Genomic DNA, 16,552 nt, shown 5'->3' on the forward strand with positions numbered 1-16,552 from the left:
TCATGACAGACACGAGCTTCACACCCAAATCTAGGCAGATATTAGGGGATGTTTTTAGTCTAAAATGAGAAACCTTATCAGCAGACTACAAGTTCATACTACAAACCTCTGCAGAACTGGACTACATCATTGACATAGTTTAGAATATCTAATGCCAACTGTTTTTACAGCTTTACTGTGTCTGTTTAATGTTTTTGAATAAAGTACGGCAGGCCTGTAGTTAAGGTGAGGAAGCAATAACACTTGGTGAAGGTTAGTGGAATTTATTGTTTTGCTGTAATCTGATGGGATAAAATGACATGCTGCCCTCCACACCAACTAAACAAAGAGCACTGTGCTTCCTGTATTGGTTCTCAATGTTGGCATTGAATGTGATTTAAATTTAGCAAACCCTCCAGTATAGACTGCATTCCTATGGACAAAAATAATCTGACACACAAATCACAACCTATAATCCATTCCACAATTTAGAAAAATAAAGAGGATTATGATTATTTCAACAACAACAAAAAAATGCCGCCCTAACCGTTCCCCATTTCCAAGAAGGCTTTGAAATGTTCCCTGAATAAAAATGAAGCTTATCTTAAGGGACTGGCTCAACTTTAATTTCCACATAGTCTTATATATGTTCCATAAACATGCAGCATATTCAAATGCATATGTTTGACAAAATATTGCTTTGTTCTCTTGATCTTGCTTCCAGCAAGGTAGAGGTAATGACAAAATGACCAAAGAATTCTGCACACTCAGGTCCGAAAACAGGAGAAAGATTGGTGTTTGAATGTCTCATAATACAAAAATAAAACGTATTTTATCTCACTGAGAATACACAGAGTTTCAATGTGAAGTTCAGCCATCTACCTACTTAATTTTAACATTACTAAAACAGTAGTTTCTGGGCCTATAGGTGAAAATTTAGCAAATTGAAGAAAAGGATTTTCATATAACAGACAATGTACTTTTATAATACAATTTATTCAACTGTTTTGCAATATATCAAATTAAATCCAACTTTCTCCAAAAACATTTGAATAGGATTAGACATTTTAGCAGAAATATATCATCTTGATAATATTGCAGTAAATCCAATAGGTGGCATTGTGTCCACACGTATAAACCATCCGCACGCTTTTAAGACCCGTGCAATTCATTTTGCCAGACAAACAGCAAATTGATTAATCTTCAGGATATTTTTGCATTTTCTCAGTCACACATTTGCCTTTTTTCAGAGCAATCTGAGAACTATAAGCTGCTTTACTGTGAAGAGGGCTTCAAAGGGTTTCATTCTAAAGCTGAAGAGGTGGAAAGAGTAAACCCATGACAAGCACACACATTCAGCAAGCAGTTATTTAGAGACGCCTTTGTCCTCATCATGTTAATCAATTTTGCACATGGAAAACATTATAGCACTTCATAAATGTTCTCAGCAGTTGAGATGTTGACATCTTGAAGTTTCCTCTTTGGCAGAAGTCTTCTCCCTGGTTTGAAGAAAAGCAAACATTAAATTATACACTCAGTCAATAAAAGGAAGACCCACTCAGTGAATTCAACTCAATAGACGCCCACTTTAAATGTGCAAAAATTCATCTGACTGGCACTGACTCAAACTAAAATCCATTCCAAGCATACCAAAAGCAAAGACGAGGATAATGATGATAGCGAAGAAGAAAAGAGCTGCCACTCTGCCAATGTTCCCAACCTCCAGGAAGGCCTTGAGTTTTTCCTGCAAAATAAATGAACCTTATCATGAAGGACTCGGTCACCTGTCAACGATTCCACTAGAGTTTCTTTTTTATTTTAAAGTCGTATTGTAAGCAAACACCACTTCAGGTCTATATGTTCCTTTACTTAGTCACTGTAGCTGCTATTGAAATCACATAAAAGTAGGGAAAAGTAAAACTCTTTTTTTTATTAATATCATATTGTATAAATAATATATAGTAAAATGAGCAAAAAAATAATACCACACCTCAGTTGATAGAATTCCAGTTACATCCAATGCTAGAAAATGAACTTCCTCATTTTCAGTAGAAGAACTAAATATTGTCAATGTTTCTTTAAGGAGGAAAGACCACAAGTTATTATTTCTTAAAAAAACAAAAAAACAATTACAAATAATGAAATGCTATCCCGAATACCGAACAATGCTATAAGATTGCTGCCTAAACACATAATGAATAACAACATATAAACATCTGATCAACAACACAACTTTTTAAACATTACTAATTGATGCATTTGTTCACAGATGATGCTCACCTTGTCTCACACCAAAAGTAGGTCTCCAGTCCGGAGTTACTGGTTGTTCCACAGGAGCTGGCAAAAAGAAAACACCTTAATGCTGTGAGGTACAGTTCATATTCACACTGGATGGGTTTCATGAGCATTACCTTCCTTCATGAGCAGGTTTGTGTTGACTTTCAGGTCATTGAACCACCCTGGGATCTCGACCCTGCAGCCATACACACCGGCATCACTCCACTGAGCGTCAAGGATGGTCAGCGACACATCTCCGTCCAACAAGCTGCCCCGTAGCTGGTGCCTGGAGGACTTCAAGATCAGCACAGTTCCATCCTCAGAGGAAAGGATGGTTCTGGAGCATTGGGAATTGGGCAGATTACCTCGCCCCCAACAGAAACTCAGGACGCCGTGAGTTTTGGGGTCATACCTACAGGGCAGAGTCACATTGTGCCCAACGAGGCCAGTGACTTCAAAGGTGCTGGAAGACACTGTGGAGGACAGCAACTGATCAATTTGGATGTTACGATGCAGATTGCATTTGTAATGAATAAATGTGAAGCTCGCGATTGCATCTACACATGCAAGCACACAGACTCCATCACTCTCACACCCACAGGCACACTACAAATACAAGAATACAAAAAAGCGAGAGTATCGACTCACCTTGGGTCAGGATAGAGAGGCAAAAATAAAAAAGACCACGCATGTGTGTAGGCTAATGTACAACAATGTACTGAAGTGAGAATAGATAAACTTCTCCTAACACACGGTATGGATGGTGTTACGCACGGAAGCTTCAACTTCCCCCTTCTGAAAATTAGGAAGGAAATGAATGCCTGTCATGTCTACATTTGAGCCCGGCTTCTTGTGATGTGCAAAGAGCTCATATGCAGTCAGCTGGTATTACCTAATCTGAGTTGTCATTGTCCATTTAAACATCATTACCATTGTCCATATAAACATCATTTTACAGGTACTCTATCAAGATAAGTTAAAATACTTTGTATGTACTGTGTGCATCAATCCCACATGTATTCGGAGTAGGGCTGCAGTTAATAACTATTGATTCATCTGCCAATGATTTAATTAATAATGATTTGGTCCATAAAAAATGGTTATACATTTTAAAGAAAGCAGGAAACCTTCATATCGGAACACTGGAAAGAGCATGTTCTGCCTTTCTCCATTAAAAATTTGACAAACGCAATAGTTCAAAGTCAATTACGAGATTTTTATTTTGATCGATGCAGCTCTAGTGTGGAACGTTTAAAAGAGGACAGGAAATGTTGGTGATCTAATGTCATATACTAACCCAAGCCGTTTTTAGGAAGCTGTATTTCCTTGTCTGTTTATAGCTTGTCTGGTCTGTGAGCAAAGAGGCGTACGTCACTGTTTGCTCTTGGACTGTTTTGCACTGACTACAGCTTTCCAAGTCCCCAATTTGCTGCAGAGGGTCATTATACTTTTATCGGATCTTCAGCAGTGATAGTGATAACTGGGGTAGCAGTTATAAATGAGGAAGCAAAATTAACATTGTTCTTGTAATTTGGCTATAATGAATTATTTTGAAGAAGAAGCTTGGTTAGATTTATTACAATTAGTGCAGCATATTTAACTAATGTGTTAAAAAAAAACGTTACCAATTTGCTAAACGTCACCAGTGAAAGCAATACCCTTAGCCCAATCCTATAAGGTTTAAGAGACTCCTCAAAATGAGTAATAAACTATTATTTTAGACCCTTACGATACTGAGGACCACCTAGTGATTCCATTTTGTTATATTGTAAAAAAGCTCTTTGGTGGTCAGTTTCTTTCTAATGGATCTTGATTTACAGTCTATAAACACGACGCTGCTTCCTCCTCCAAGTTCTTGTTTTTTCTCATTCTGTCAAGTTTTCAAGTAAAAATAAATTTTAAAAAAACGTAGCTGCTCACAAGTATGCCAATATACATTTTGGCTGCCTCTAATATCACAAGCAGACATATTTTATTGATGAGTCTATATGTATGTGCACATGTATCTGTGTCTTTTGGTCATTGTTATAGGACTAATACTAATGTGAAAGAAGAGTGAGTGTGTGTGCGTCAGCGAAGACAGAAGCCTAAAAAACATATTTTGTCTTCCCTGAGATTTGTCTGCCCCCTGCTTACCCCTGACCGGCCCGTTTCCACCTCCACCTGTCAACACAGTCAGCCAGCATTGAGCTGCTACAGAGCTCTGTAGATCACTGTCCTCCCACAACAAAATCCTGCACCTTGTCACTTCTCTTTCTTCTTTTTGTCTGGAACAATCTTGGAGTTGAGTCACAGCTAACAACATGTGAATGTAAAGCTTTTCAATCCACACAAATGTGGTAAGTTTACTTACAGATTGCTGAATCTTGTTTATTTAACTGTTTAATTAAACAGAAAATATGATAGTGCAGTTTACTGAAGTCGTTCAACAACTTATAACATCAAGTTTCTCTCCATTGTATTATTTATTTTCTTAAGAACTATCTTGAAAATAAATGGCAATATGTCTGCCCTACAGCAGGGACTGTAAGGTCAGTGATCCCTCCGTAGCCTTGTTCACTTTGATTTCCTGTCTGGGTTCACATTGGAGCCTTTGTCAATAAGCTGTACAGATAAAGGTTTAAAAATGGTCTTTAAAAATGAATAACTGGTTTGGTGCGAGGCCAATGTGTCATCTCTAAGAAATCTATGGCTGGGCGACTTTTGCTGATGTCTGATAAAACGAAAGAGCAAACACAAAAGGAGAAGCGAAACGACATTTTTTGAAACCGTGAAGTATTGCTGCCTGGTCAGCACAATTATGGAGGAACTGAAGCACAGAGTGACTGAGCTTCAGTGTGACCCCTCTAAAATTAAGAAATATGGGTATACCTATAAAATACATAGATCACAGCTTCATTTTCTGTCAATTTAAGTTTAATTAAGTGATCCATCATAGCAAACAAACGACAGAAAGTATCAATTTGCAGTATTGCTGACACTAAGCGATACATTGTTACCTTCAAAGCAAATTTGCTGAGCTGTCAAATAGCTCCTCGGTCTTTCAGATGACCTCTAATGCCTAAATGTGTTTCCTGATAAGATACCCCGGAGGCATTTGTGGACAAATGGGTGTTTGCGGATGCTTCTGTCAATACAGCGTTCTAACACTCTTTCTGACACTGAATATCAAGCTATGTCCTAATATCCTGAGGGAAGACATGGTGTATTGTAATTCTTGGATTTGTCTATTTGATGTCTGTAGAACTTGTGTATATGCACGTAAACAAGAAGGGGACTGTCACATGGTATTTCTAATGGAAAATGAACACTGTATATAAAAACAGCTAAATAGTTGACTTATTTGACAAATAATGTTGTTATGTGAACTGCAGATCTTTATGAAATGCTGCAAAAGTCAATGTGAAATGTATCTATTCATTTACTCAACATCTGATGCACTGATGAAAACCCCTCTGTCACCATGTAGAACAAATATTTTGGTTGTATCCGCCCTGCTCACCTCCGATGACAGCTTGTGTATGCCTCCACTTCTCAACAGTATTACCTAGATAAGATAAAAGGACCACAAAGACCACCACTCAGCTCCTGGAGTAAATATTACCTTACTTATATTGCGGTCATCTGTGCAATATAAAGCTGAGGCCCTTAAAGTGTTTTAATAGGTTTACAGTATTGTGCATTACAGTGCGAGTTGTAGCCTAAACATCAAGTGAGGAATGTTTAAGAGACAAAATTCTATCGTGGCCGTATTAATGAGAGGAGCCAGAATAAAGTCGTTGATGGTATTATAGAGCATCTAAGTTTGAACAGGGAAGAGGTCGCCATGGAGGGGTCAACAAAACATCAGACTTTAAAAAATGACACATCTGTTCATTTTCTGTTTCCAACAGACAGTCAACATTGTTTCTTGTCGTACGTGACCATGACCGTCCGTTCTTAACTAAGTATTTTTTGGTGGCTAGATTTGACCAAATCACACACAATTCTTCTGCTTATAGAGGCGACAGATCACAAAACACTTCAATGTGTTGTTCTAAAGAGTCTGCACATACATACAACATACTCTTGCTGAGGTATGCATTCTCCAAAATGCTACTAAATATTTGCACTAAAGAGACACCACACAAGGAACACAAGTATTGTGATTGGTTGGCAGGTCCATTAACAAACATCCAACAGAGCCATTTTTTCTGACAGCCCAATGCATAAATACGATAAGAGCACAGCAAAGCAGCAAATTCAGTAAAGAGACAAGGCAAACATTTCCATCAAATATCAAAATGTGAGTCAAATGTAAATAAAAGCATGAGAGAGCCTGATCAAATCAACCTGTCCTGTGATGCGAAGATGCCATCATTGGGTTAAATCCTATTTACCTTGCATGTTGCATCAAATATAAATCCAGCATTAAACTCTACACAATCCTTCAATAAATTCATGAGATTTTAATGGAATCACTTTATCTATAAAGGTGATGAAAAGAGTAAGCCTACTGCAATATTATAATATTCTTGGTTTGGTCACTTTTTTCAACCATGAATAAGACTGAGAGCTTTAATAGTGTTTATTCATAATGTAGGTATTTGTCTGTTCTCAGTCAGCTAATCTTATTCTTCTAGCTGTTTATTTCCCTTACAAGAACATATTCTACTATGTGTGCATATATCAGTTTATGTGTGTGTACTTTGTGCATGATGGATTTATGGCTGCCGTTGCCGGCGGCTGTGGAGCTCCAACCCTTTCCCCACTTCTTACTTCCCACCCTTAGCCCTACTGGGAGTATGTCTCAATGTTCCCCCTCCTTTCTCTTAATAATTTTCCACAAGGGAGACCAGAGCTCATGGGGGGTTTGGGAGCGGAAACACCACCAAACACTCCTGCAAGACACAGAGCTGGGTGAGGGTGAGTAAAAAAACAGACGCGACGCAGATTAAGTCCAGTGGGGAAAGAATCTGGATGTGTGAAAGAGGATTAGAAAGCGTGAATAAGGAGAGGAAACAGTGAAGGAAGAGGAGATGATAATAGGAAGAAGGAGCAGTTGGCATAGTACAACATGTGAAGATCTGTCCAAGATAGAAATACACCTTAAACTCATCAGTAACGTCGCCTCAGGTTAATACATTGTATTCAAACTGTACTCTTTAAGAAAGAACGGAGAGTTAATTAATAACAAAAAATGTCCGAACATTCCCAGTGCTTTTTTCCCCCTCCCACACACAGTGTGTTGGGACACTGCCATGAATCCTGTCTCTCTTGCTCAATGCAGCATCATTATGGGAGATAGGGTTGTAACAGAGCTTTCCCACAAACAAGCTTTTCTGGATCCATGACTTACCACTTGAATATGCTTGTTGTCATCTGTGCTGTGTACTTTGTTGTAGATAGTGGCCTAAAAATGGGCGTGAGAAAGGTAGGATGCTGAGACCTGCCTCCATGCCAACACAACGTGAGGAAGGAGCCACTGACATATGCAGATACTCCGCCAACATCATTCTCATGAGTTCAGTCTCCTTCGACTCAATCGAAGTGGAAAAATGTGCTAACATAAACATGCCCTTAAAGGAAAGATGATTAGAGATGTACAGAAGAGAAGAAGTTCTCCTGACCCGAGGCTCCAACTCTTTCTCTCCGCTGGGAAACAAAGTCCTCTTTTCATTTCTCACATGGCCTGGCCACCCCTACTACTAACACAGGACAGAGATGCTGAGAAACCATGTGAGGACATGAGTAGTAGGAAAGAGTATCCTGGAGTACTAAGTCCCCTAGCGGTAGTAATTTCAAATGTTTGGAATTTGTCGTTATTAAAGGTTTGGGTTAGCTGAGGCCACACATTCAAGTTTTCTTTTTAAATGCACCCTTTCAAGTCAAATGTAAGCTCAGAATAGGGATAAAGAGTAACATAAACAGGTTAAGCAAAGTGCAGTCAGCAGTGTGAATCCTGTTGGCTGAACCCCAGCGGCTTCTATCAGTGTTTTTTTCCTGTCGGTGTGTCCAAGCAGACAGAGCCTGACTCAGCCACAATACTTTGAATCAACCCAAGGCCACGAGTTCTGGCCGCTAAACATGGCAAGAGTCAAAGTTCATGAGAAAATGTGTGTTCCATATCTGAAGAAGTGTGTACACACACACACACCCACACCCACACACACACACACACACACACACACACACACACACAGTGCATATTGCACATCAAGCACAACATCATGACAATATAAACACCAACTTAAACAGACCAAAGTAAATAGATAGACATAAAATGTATAATTTTCCTCCCTTGATCATGGAGGAGCCTCAGAACAGTAGTCAAAGGGCAGCTAGTACAAATTATGTGGTTTTTGCTCTTTACAGCCAAAGCTTTACAGCTCTTTAAATATGACATTCATAAATTGATTTCACAACCACTACAACTAAAATAAAATCAGTCAAAAGGACATTATTATTCAACTTCTGTCATCTTCAGTGAGCTTGGCATTTGCCCAGTTCTCAAGCAACATAATTAGTCTACGGCAAAAGCCTCCTGTTTAACTACACCATTAGTAATCTAGGTCCTTTTTAACCAATGTCTGAATCACTTTCTCATGGATAAGTCTCATGTTCCAAAAGAAATCCTAAAGCAAATCGTTTAACTACATTGTGCAGTGGCAGTTTCAAGATTCCCCCCTTAGGGTAAGTTAGCCTCTCAAACAAGAATGCAAAGTATCCCATTCAAAACAGACAGGATTTACAGAGGGGTTCTTATCTCTCGTTACACTGACAACCATATGCAAACAAGAATACATACAGTGGTATGCAAAAGTTTGGGCACCCCTCTGAGATTTCATGACAATTTGCTTTTCCTTTATAATAGAAGATCACAGCAACAACATTTGTTTTCCTACAAAGATGTAGACGTTTTAGTGTTTTCCAGACCAAAATTCTTAGGGTAGCATTACATAGTTTTATTATAATAAAATAAAATGCAAAAAATGGGATGTGCAAAAGTTTGGGCACCCTTATAAATAGCATTCATTTCAACACCTGTACGGATTTATAGCTGACAGGTTGCTGCACAAAATTGCTTTGATTAGCTCATTAGACCTTCAATTACAAAGACAGGTGGAACCAATCATGAAAAAGGCTATTTAACATAGGTAATAGCTGGCTGTGCCTGGCCTAGGTTCTTTCTTAGGGAGTGGCAAGATGGGGACCTCAAAACAACTCTCCACTGACCTGAAAGCTAAGATAATCCAACATTATAAATTAGGAGAAGGGTACAAAAAATTATCTGACAGGTTTAAACTGTCTGTCTCCACAGTCAGAAACGTAGTTGTGAAATGGAAGGCCACAGGAACAGTCCGTGTGAAGGAAAGATGTGGTAGGCCGACAAAAATAGGGGAAAGGCACAGGCGAAGGATGGTGAAAATGGTCACAGAGAAGCCACAGACCACCTCCAGAGAACTACAACAACATCTGGCTGCTGATGGTGTAGTTGTTCACCGTTCCACAATCCAGCGTACTTTGCACCAGGAAGAGCTCATTGGAAGGGTGATGTGCAAAAAGCCTTTCCTGAGTGTTAATCACAAGAAGAGTCGCATGAGGTATGCAAAAGCACATCTGGACAAGCCAGAAGCATTTTGGAACAAAATACTGTGGTCAGATGAGACCAAGATTGAGTTATTTGGTCATAACATGAACAGGTATGCATGGCGAAAAAAACACACTGCATTCAATGAAAAGAACTTGTTGCCCACTGTAAAATTTGGTGGAGGATCTATCATGTTATGGGGCTGTGTGGCTAGCACAGGTACTGGAAAACTTGTTAAAGTTGAGGGCCACATGAATTCCTTACAGTACCAGGAGATTCTTGACAAGAATGTTCTAGAGTCAGTCACAAAGTTGAAGCTACGCCGGGGTTGGATTTTTCAGCAGGACAATGATCCTAAGCACCGATCAAAATCCACCAAGGAATTCATGCAGAAGCACAGGTACAATGTTCTGGAATGGCCATCCCAGTCCCCAGACCTTAACATCATTGAAAATGTATGGATTTATTTGAAGAAGGCTGTCCATGCACGGAGGCCAAGAAACCTGACTGAACTGGAGACGTTTTGTGTGGAAGAATGGGCCAAAATACCACCTGCCAGGCTTAAGGGACTTGTCTGTGGCTACAGGAGGCGTCTACAGGCCGTTATTGCAGCAAAAGGAGGCAATACTAAATATTAATGGAATTATTTCTTAGGGGTGCCCAAATTTATGCACATGCCTATTTTTGTTTGAATGCACATAAACATGTTTCTGTTTGACCAATAAAAGTTATTTCACTACTGAGATGTTTCTGTTACCATAAGGTATAACATATGTTAAAATGAAGTTGCTGCTTCAAAAGCTCAGCAAGTGACAAACTGATGCAGTGGTTTTCCTAAGGGGTGCCCAAACTTTTGCATACCACTGTATAAGCTCAAAGGCTCTCCCAAATATCCATTGTGGATTCAGAATGGATCATTTCCATAAAAAGGTGATACGTTTGCATGTCTGAGAAGCACAAAACCAAATTGATCTTGAAATAAATAAAACCTTTTGTATAAAATGGATAAAACAGCTTAGCAAGCTCTAGTTTTAAGAGGTGTATCTTATCACTACAATGGAAATACAACCAATGCAAATCATCTCAATAACTACAAACCTTGTCTTAATTCTACCTTATTTTCCCACTTTTGTGCAGCCCCTAATAGCCTCTATATGTAATAATAGTCAGCAGTTAGTAAACCTGACAGGCAAGAGCTTGTCAGGGTCGTGCTTTACTTGAAATGTGCAGCGCATGTTAAAAGAAATCCTTATCATTACAGATGATCCGACAACTCTGTCCTGGCTACTTAGCTATTAAATGTTTACTAAATGTATAAACCTTTGAGCTGATCTGAACAAAACTGCTTGAATCAGCAAAGTGGCGCTTTCCAAGTTGCAGCCATCACATGATCCAGTGTCTGGGCATTAATTATGTGCCCATTTCTGCCAAGTTCTAAACTTTATTCCTGACTTTGTGAAATCCAATTCTGTCCTTTTTAATATTCACCCACAGCCACAGGCCAAAACAGTAGCAAAGAACAGTCGGATCGATACATGGATGGATGACTGAGATGGATGGCTTCTCTGTTTGCTGTCCAGCCAGTTCTCAATCTTTAAGACCCGACCAGTGGCCTCTTGATTGGGTCATTGTTAAAGACAAAGGGTGGGCTAATTTATTACAACTCTTTTATTTCAAAGTCAGACATAGACGGAAGGTTACTTAACATACCTACCTTCCACATAAATCATCAGGATGAACTAACAAGTCGAGCACTAAGGTTGGAGGATTGAAAGGAGCTTCAGGACACAATTTACTGCCACATCTGGTCAAAGGTTAAATCCAGCCGCATTACAAAAGGTATTTAAAGAGAAAGAGATGTTTCAGAGTTTTAAGAGTAAATATTAGGATATGACATCGAGCAGTGATTTAAATAGCCTTTCGAACATTGCCATTGTGTTGTACTGTAAATTCTCACATCCCAGCCTGCTGCGTGGGAGGCGAGGTTAGAAAAGGAAGAGAGATTTACCTACTGGAGGCATTTCTGGAATTCGCGCGCGCACGCACGCGCACGCACGCACGCACGCACGCACGCACGCACGCACACACACACACACACACACACACACACACACACACACACACACACACACACACACACACACACACACACACACACACACACACACACACACACACACACACACACACACACACACACACACACACACACACACACACACACACACACACACACACACACACACACACACACACACACACACACACACACACACACACACACACACACACACACACACACACACACACACACACACACACACACACACACACACACACTCTTGTCTACTGGTACATCATTAATCTTCAGCAAATGACCAGTTTATTAGATTCATATGGGAAACCCACACAAAGACGGGAAGGAAACGCACCGTCTGCATGCACGGACACAATGGGGAGCAGAAGGAGAGAGCCCTGTGTCAGAGGAAAAATACTCACCTGACAGAGCAAAGGTGAAATTCCGGACATCAAAGATAAGGAGGTGTGGTGTACTGTAGATGGGATGCCTTTATTTTTTTTTTCTGTAAATTAAAGTACATTTTACTCACCAATTCATTCTGGGAAAGATTTGAGTAAAGATTAACATTCTGGAGTCTCTTAAGGTAGGAAAAACAAGCTGTCAGAATATCAGACAGTTTAAGCAATCTCCAGTGAAAACAGAAATGAAGACATCCAAAATGTCCATTGAAATGATTTACCGCGTCATAAAACTGTGCAGCTACTTCATCGTTTAGCTATACAGGATCTACAGGATTACTTTAAACATTTAACTTTTTGAGTTTTAAAGTTCTTTCTTGACCTTTGACAAAGCACCTAAAAATCTTACATCATTTAGTTGTCCCGAATGTTCAGTCATAGCACGTGATCTTCATCAGAAGATGGAGTTTGTGCAGTTGTCCAAATGTCCAGCTTGTCAACATTTACATGAAATGGATGAGAAGTTCTTAAAGTGCCCTGTGTAAATTAAAATGTATATTTCCTTGGGAACCCAAGCTAAACTCTGTCCTGTATATAAATATGTAACAATGGTGGAGATCATTTTCTATAGGGTGCAGTAGATTAGCAAATATAGCATGATAACAATTTTCATACTATACCAAACACATAAACAAAGTGTAATTCCAAAATGACCTAATATGGTAACATTTGGGTTTTTTAATATAAAAATAGCATGTACCAACCATAAATAGTACCACAGACATCTCTGTATAGTGCTAAAAAATATTTGTGGATACGAAGTGATTTAAAGCTTGTCATCCAGCCAAGAGTTAAGGCTACTTTTAAGCAAGTTTCTATCAGATCCTGCCTGCTCTCCCTTTCTCTCTGCCTCTTTGTAAACTTGATCAGCCTGGGTCCAATCAGAGAAACTACTACTAAGTTATAAAATCCTCATGTCTCCGCTGCATTGTGTTGCACCCTGTAGACGGTGTAAAAACACGGAGGCACTTCTTTATGTTCACACTGCCATCTCCTTGGAAACACTGTAGTTGCAACTGTGCAGCTCACTTGGCCCGGGTCTGGAGGTATGGCCTGAGTCTCTCACAGACGTCTGTGGCATTTCAATTAGGCAAGAAAAATACCTCCACTTAAGACACCCTGGAAACTATTTGAAAACCCAACAGATGTTTTCTTGTTTGAGACAGAAAACCACATTTTTTTTAATGTACATAAAAGGATGTAGTTTTTCTCTAAACATGACTATAGATTATCCTTTCACAGTGCAAATCAGAATGATGTATCTCTATCATTGAAAGGCCTCAGGAAACAACCTGATTATGGCTTCAGATATTAAAGAAGAGCAGAGATTAGGAAAAATGACTCCCCATTTTCTCCATAACTATTTAATTTGTCTTACAAGCACAAACTTCCCTGGAGATATATACATGGTGTGCTCAGTATTTCTTACATCTGTCAAAACTACACTTTGTTATGTTTTTTCCACCTCCTTTCTCATAATAAACACAGCTGCCAATAAGAGCAGAGGGGGAGCGACTGTGAATGAAGGATGATTTGGTACGTATTGTATCGCTGTTTATTCTGGCAGGATTCTGTGGATTTCAAAAGAGCAATGTTTGTACTGAGAGGCTGCAGTGAGTCTCATCTGTGACTCTTTCATAAATAGGAATTACAAACATGAAACTTATAGTTACATGGTGTATTTCTGCTCAGAACATTTTGGACATCAGATTCAGCTTAAGGCAAGACGCTCACGAGACGTTCTTTTGATGCAAATTTGTGAATGGGCTAAATGCAGCACTGCACTGTAGAAGCAAAACAAAATTGCTGGAAAAGAAAATATGTTATTTAACTAATTTGTGTATTGTGTTATGTTGACAATAAGTCATGCAAATCTTTACAATGAAAACATATCTTGATTAGAAAAAGGTTTCATAAATTATATTATTGAATAATTAATGCAATTGTCTGTGTTGATGTTTAAATTATGTATTTTAAAATGACTCATTTGTTAAGGGTTGCACTTGACATGATTGTAAAATATCTGTCATACTTCATGTAGCATCTGAACAATACATTGTAAATTGTTTACTGCTAATTTATTGTAAGTGGCAATAGAAAAGATGAACGTTTGAACCCGTCATTATGAGAAAATGTTGATTGAACAATGTAATAGCTGCAGAATAATGAAACCATATCCTGAGATTGTTCACTATGAGCCTTTCACTATGCATGAAGACTAGATCAAAAGAGTCACAAAATAGTGGCAGACAAAACGCAGTATGTCTTTTGCTGTGTTGTCAATTGTTTTCCAATTCAAATGGAGCACTTGTTGGTATCAAACGCTCATTTGCATATTGACGATACGCATTAATTTGTATAAAAACGTATTGGTTTGTGTTGATCCCAGTGCAGGAGAGTCTGTCTCTGCACGTCACAGGAGAAGAAGGAGAGACCCTCTGATGTTGGCAGTAAAGCCATGGACTGTGATTACATTGAGCAGCATCAACAATGAATTGAAAAATGTAATTAAATTCTTGCTTTTCTCCTAATGGCCTAAATGAGTCACTAGTAGTAGGCTACGCTCTAAAGAAAAGGGGATGTTGAAAAGTTATTGATTGCCTCTTTAATTAAATGATTGTATCACTTTTAGAAGTTAAAATTAATTTTAAATCCTATTCTCTCTGCCACTCACTATGGAAATGATGCATCATTTAATGACATTTATTTTGGAGGCACACCATGCACACAACACGTGGCTTTGGAAAACCGAATGTGAATTAAGAGATGAGCAGAGCTAGAGGCCGCATTACGCAGGATGGGATTGAAAGGAATGTCCATGATGTTGATGCTGAAAATGTGTTTGATTTTCAAAAACGTGCTTCAAAGACGGCTTTGTTCCCCAAGTTCACACCCATGTGGTGGCTGATTAATCATACTTTGCATGTGACAGACGCATTTTGCATGTATTTTTGATGCACACAAAATATTTCCTGAAATAAATCCACAAATATTCACATTTAACATATTTGCAGGAAATAATCCATCAATAAAATGGCTACTTCCTTTGAGCTAACATGCATGCCACCACGAGTGTAGGAGAGTTCAGCTACATCAAACAGATACAAGCCTACTAGAGATGAACCATTATTGGGCTATATGTCAGCCAATAAGAAACAGAACATTTACTTTTGAGGGAGTTTCCAAACAGAAACAGTGTAGCATCGGATTTGTTAGTTTTCCCACCAGAGTGCACTGAAAAGTTTTTTCAACTTCAAAATGGGCTCTAAATTAGAGATCACTAAGGGATATCACAAAGCAAATGTAACTTAACAGTTAAATTAATAAACATATTTTAGGAGTCAAGTCATACATATGGGGTGGGCTTATGTTACAGGGAATGTGGTGTCGATCACAGTATCTGAATTATTGGCAGAAACACAGGTGTTTATGATCATTATCATAACGGAATATGACAAATAATTGTGTGAGGAAGTCATTTATATTTATATTGATTAAGACGGATTTCACTGTGCTCCCAAATGGCGACTGAACCCAAGAAGATTAATGGTTATGGCGCCTTACATAATCCCAACAGAATACTGCAAAAATGGAGGCATATATTTAAAAAGAGAATCACAATTATTACTTTAACAGTCAATGTTGAGCTTTTAAGACAAGGCCTCATAATCATTCAAGCTTTTACTGAGCACAAATGGATTTTGAATGTGAAACTGCAATATGTGACAGGCAGGAGAACGCAGTAAAAGCAGCTCCAATGTTTCTGGGAAATGACAAAATGTAAAATGTTCAACATATTTTTCTTGCCGACAAGCCTTCATTTTTAAAGCAGATACAGTCTGACTGTGATAAGGTAATGCTGTAAATCTGTGGGCCTCATGCTGTCCAAGCAATGCTCAACAGAGCTGAATATGACTGATGATTTAGAGAGGCGCCCGGGCCTGGGAACAGCTACCCCGAATACTGTGCGAGTCTGGACGAAAACCGAGAGAAGACAGCAACTCGCAACTCTACTCTCAAATGGCCTGCTAGCACTTTTTAATGCCCAATGTGTGTGTGCGCATTTGTGTGTGTGTGTGTGTGTGTGTGTGTGTGTGTGTGTGTGTGTGTGTGTGTGTGTGTGTGTGTGTGTGTGTGTGTGTGTGTACATGTGAGGGAGAGAGTAATCACCATGAGGTGTCAGTGGCT

General features: G+C 39.0%; 1 protein-coding gene across 2 annotated transcripts in view; it reads right to left on the reverse strand.

The window, feature by feature from the left end:
• Positions 1–956: 956 nt before the first annotated feature.
• The window catches only part of LOC134860312 (hepatitis A virus cellular receptor 1 homolog), a 41,581-nt gene continuing 25,985 nt past the window's right edge, over positions 957–16,552 (reverse strand). Inside the window, exons 1-6 of one of the 2 annotated variants that reach the window (XM_063877255.1) lie at positions 2,905–3,051; positions 2,391–2,729; positions 2,260–2,316; positions 1,970–2,055; positions 1,630–1,723; positions 957–1,478 (exon numbers count right to left, since the gene is read on the reverse strand). In XM_063877255.1, the coding sequence (XP_063733325.1) occupies positions 1,402–1,478; positions 1,630–1,723; positions 1,970–2,055; positions 2,260–2,316; positions 2,391–2,729; positions 2,905–2,947 (696 nt within the window). In that variant the 5' untranslated portion in view covers positions 2,948–3,051 and the 3' untranslated portion in view covers positions 957–1,401. Of the gene's footprint in view, positions 1,479–1,629; positions 1,724–1,969; positions 2,056–2,259; positions 2,317–2,390; positions 2,730–2,904; positions 3,052–16,552 lie in introns of those variants that run through there. The other variant, XM_063877254.1, reaches the window with a different exon arrangement.

The sequence above is a fragment of the Eleginops maclovinus genome, chromosome 23 (assembly GCF_036324505.1).
Source record: "Eleginops maclovinus isolate JMC-PN-2008 ecotype Puerto Natales chromosome 23, JC_Emac_rtc_rv5, whole genome shotgun sequence".
Lineage (NCBI taxonomy): Eukaryota > Metazoa > Chordata > Actinopteri > Perciformes > Eleginopidae > Eleginops > Eleginops maclovinus.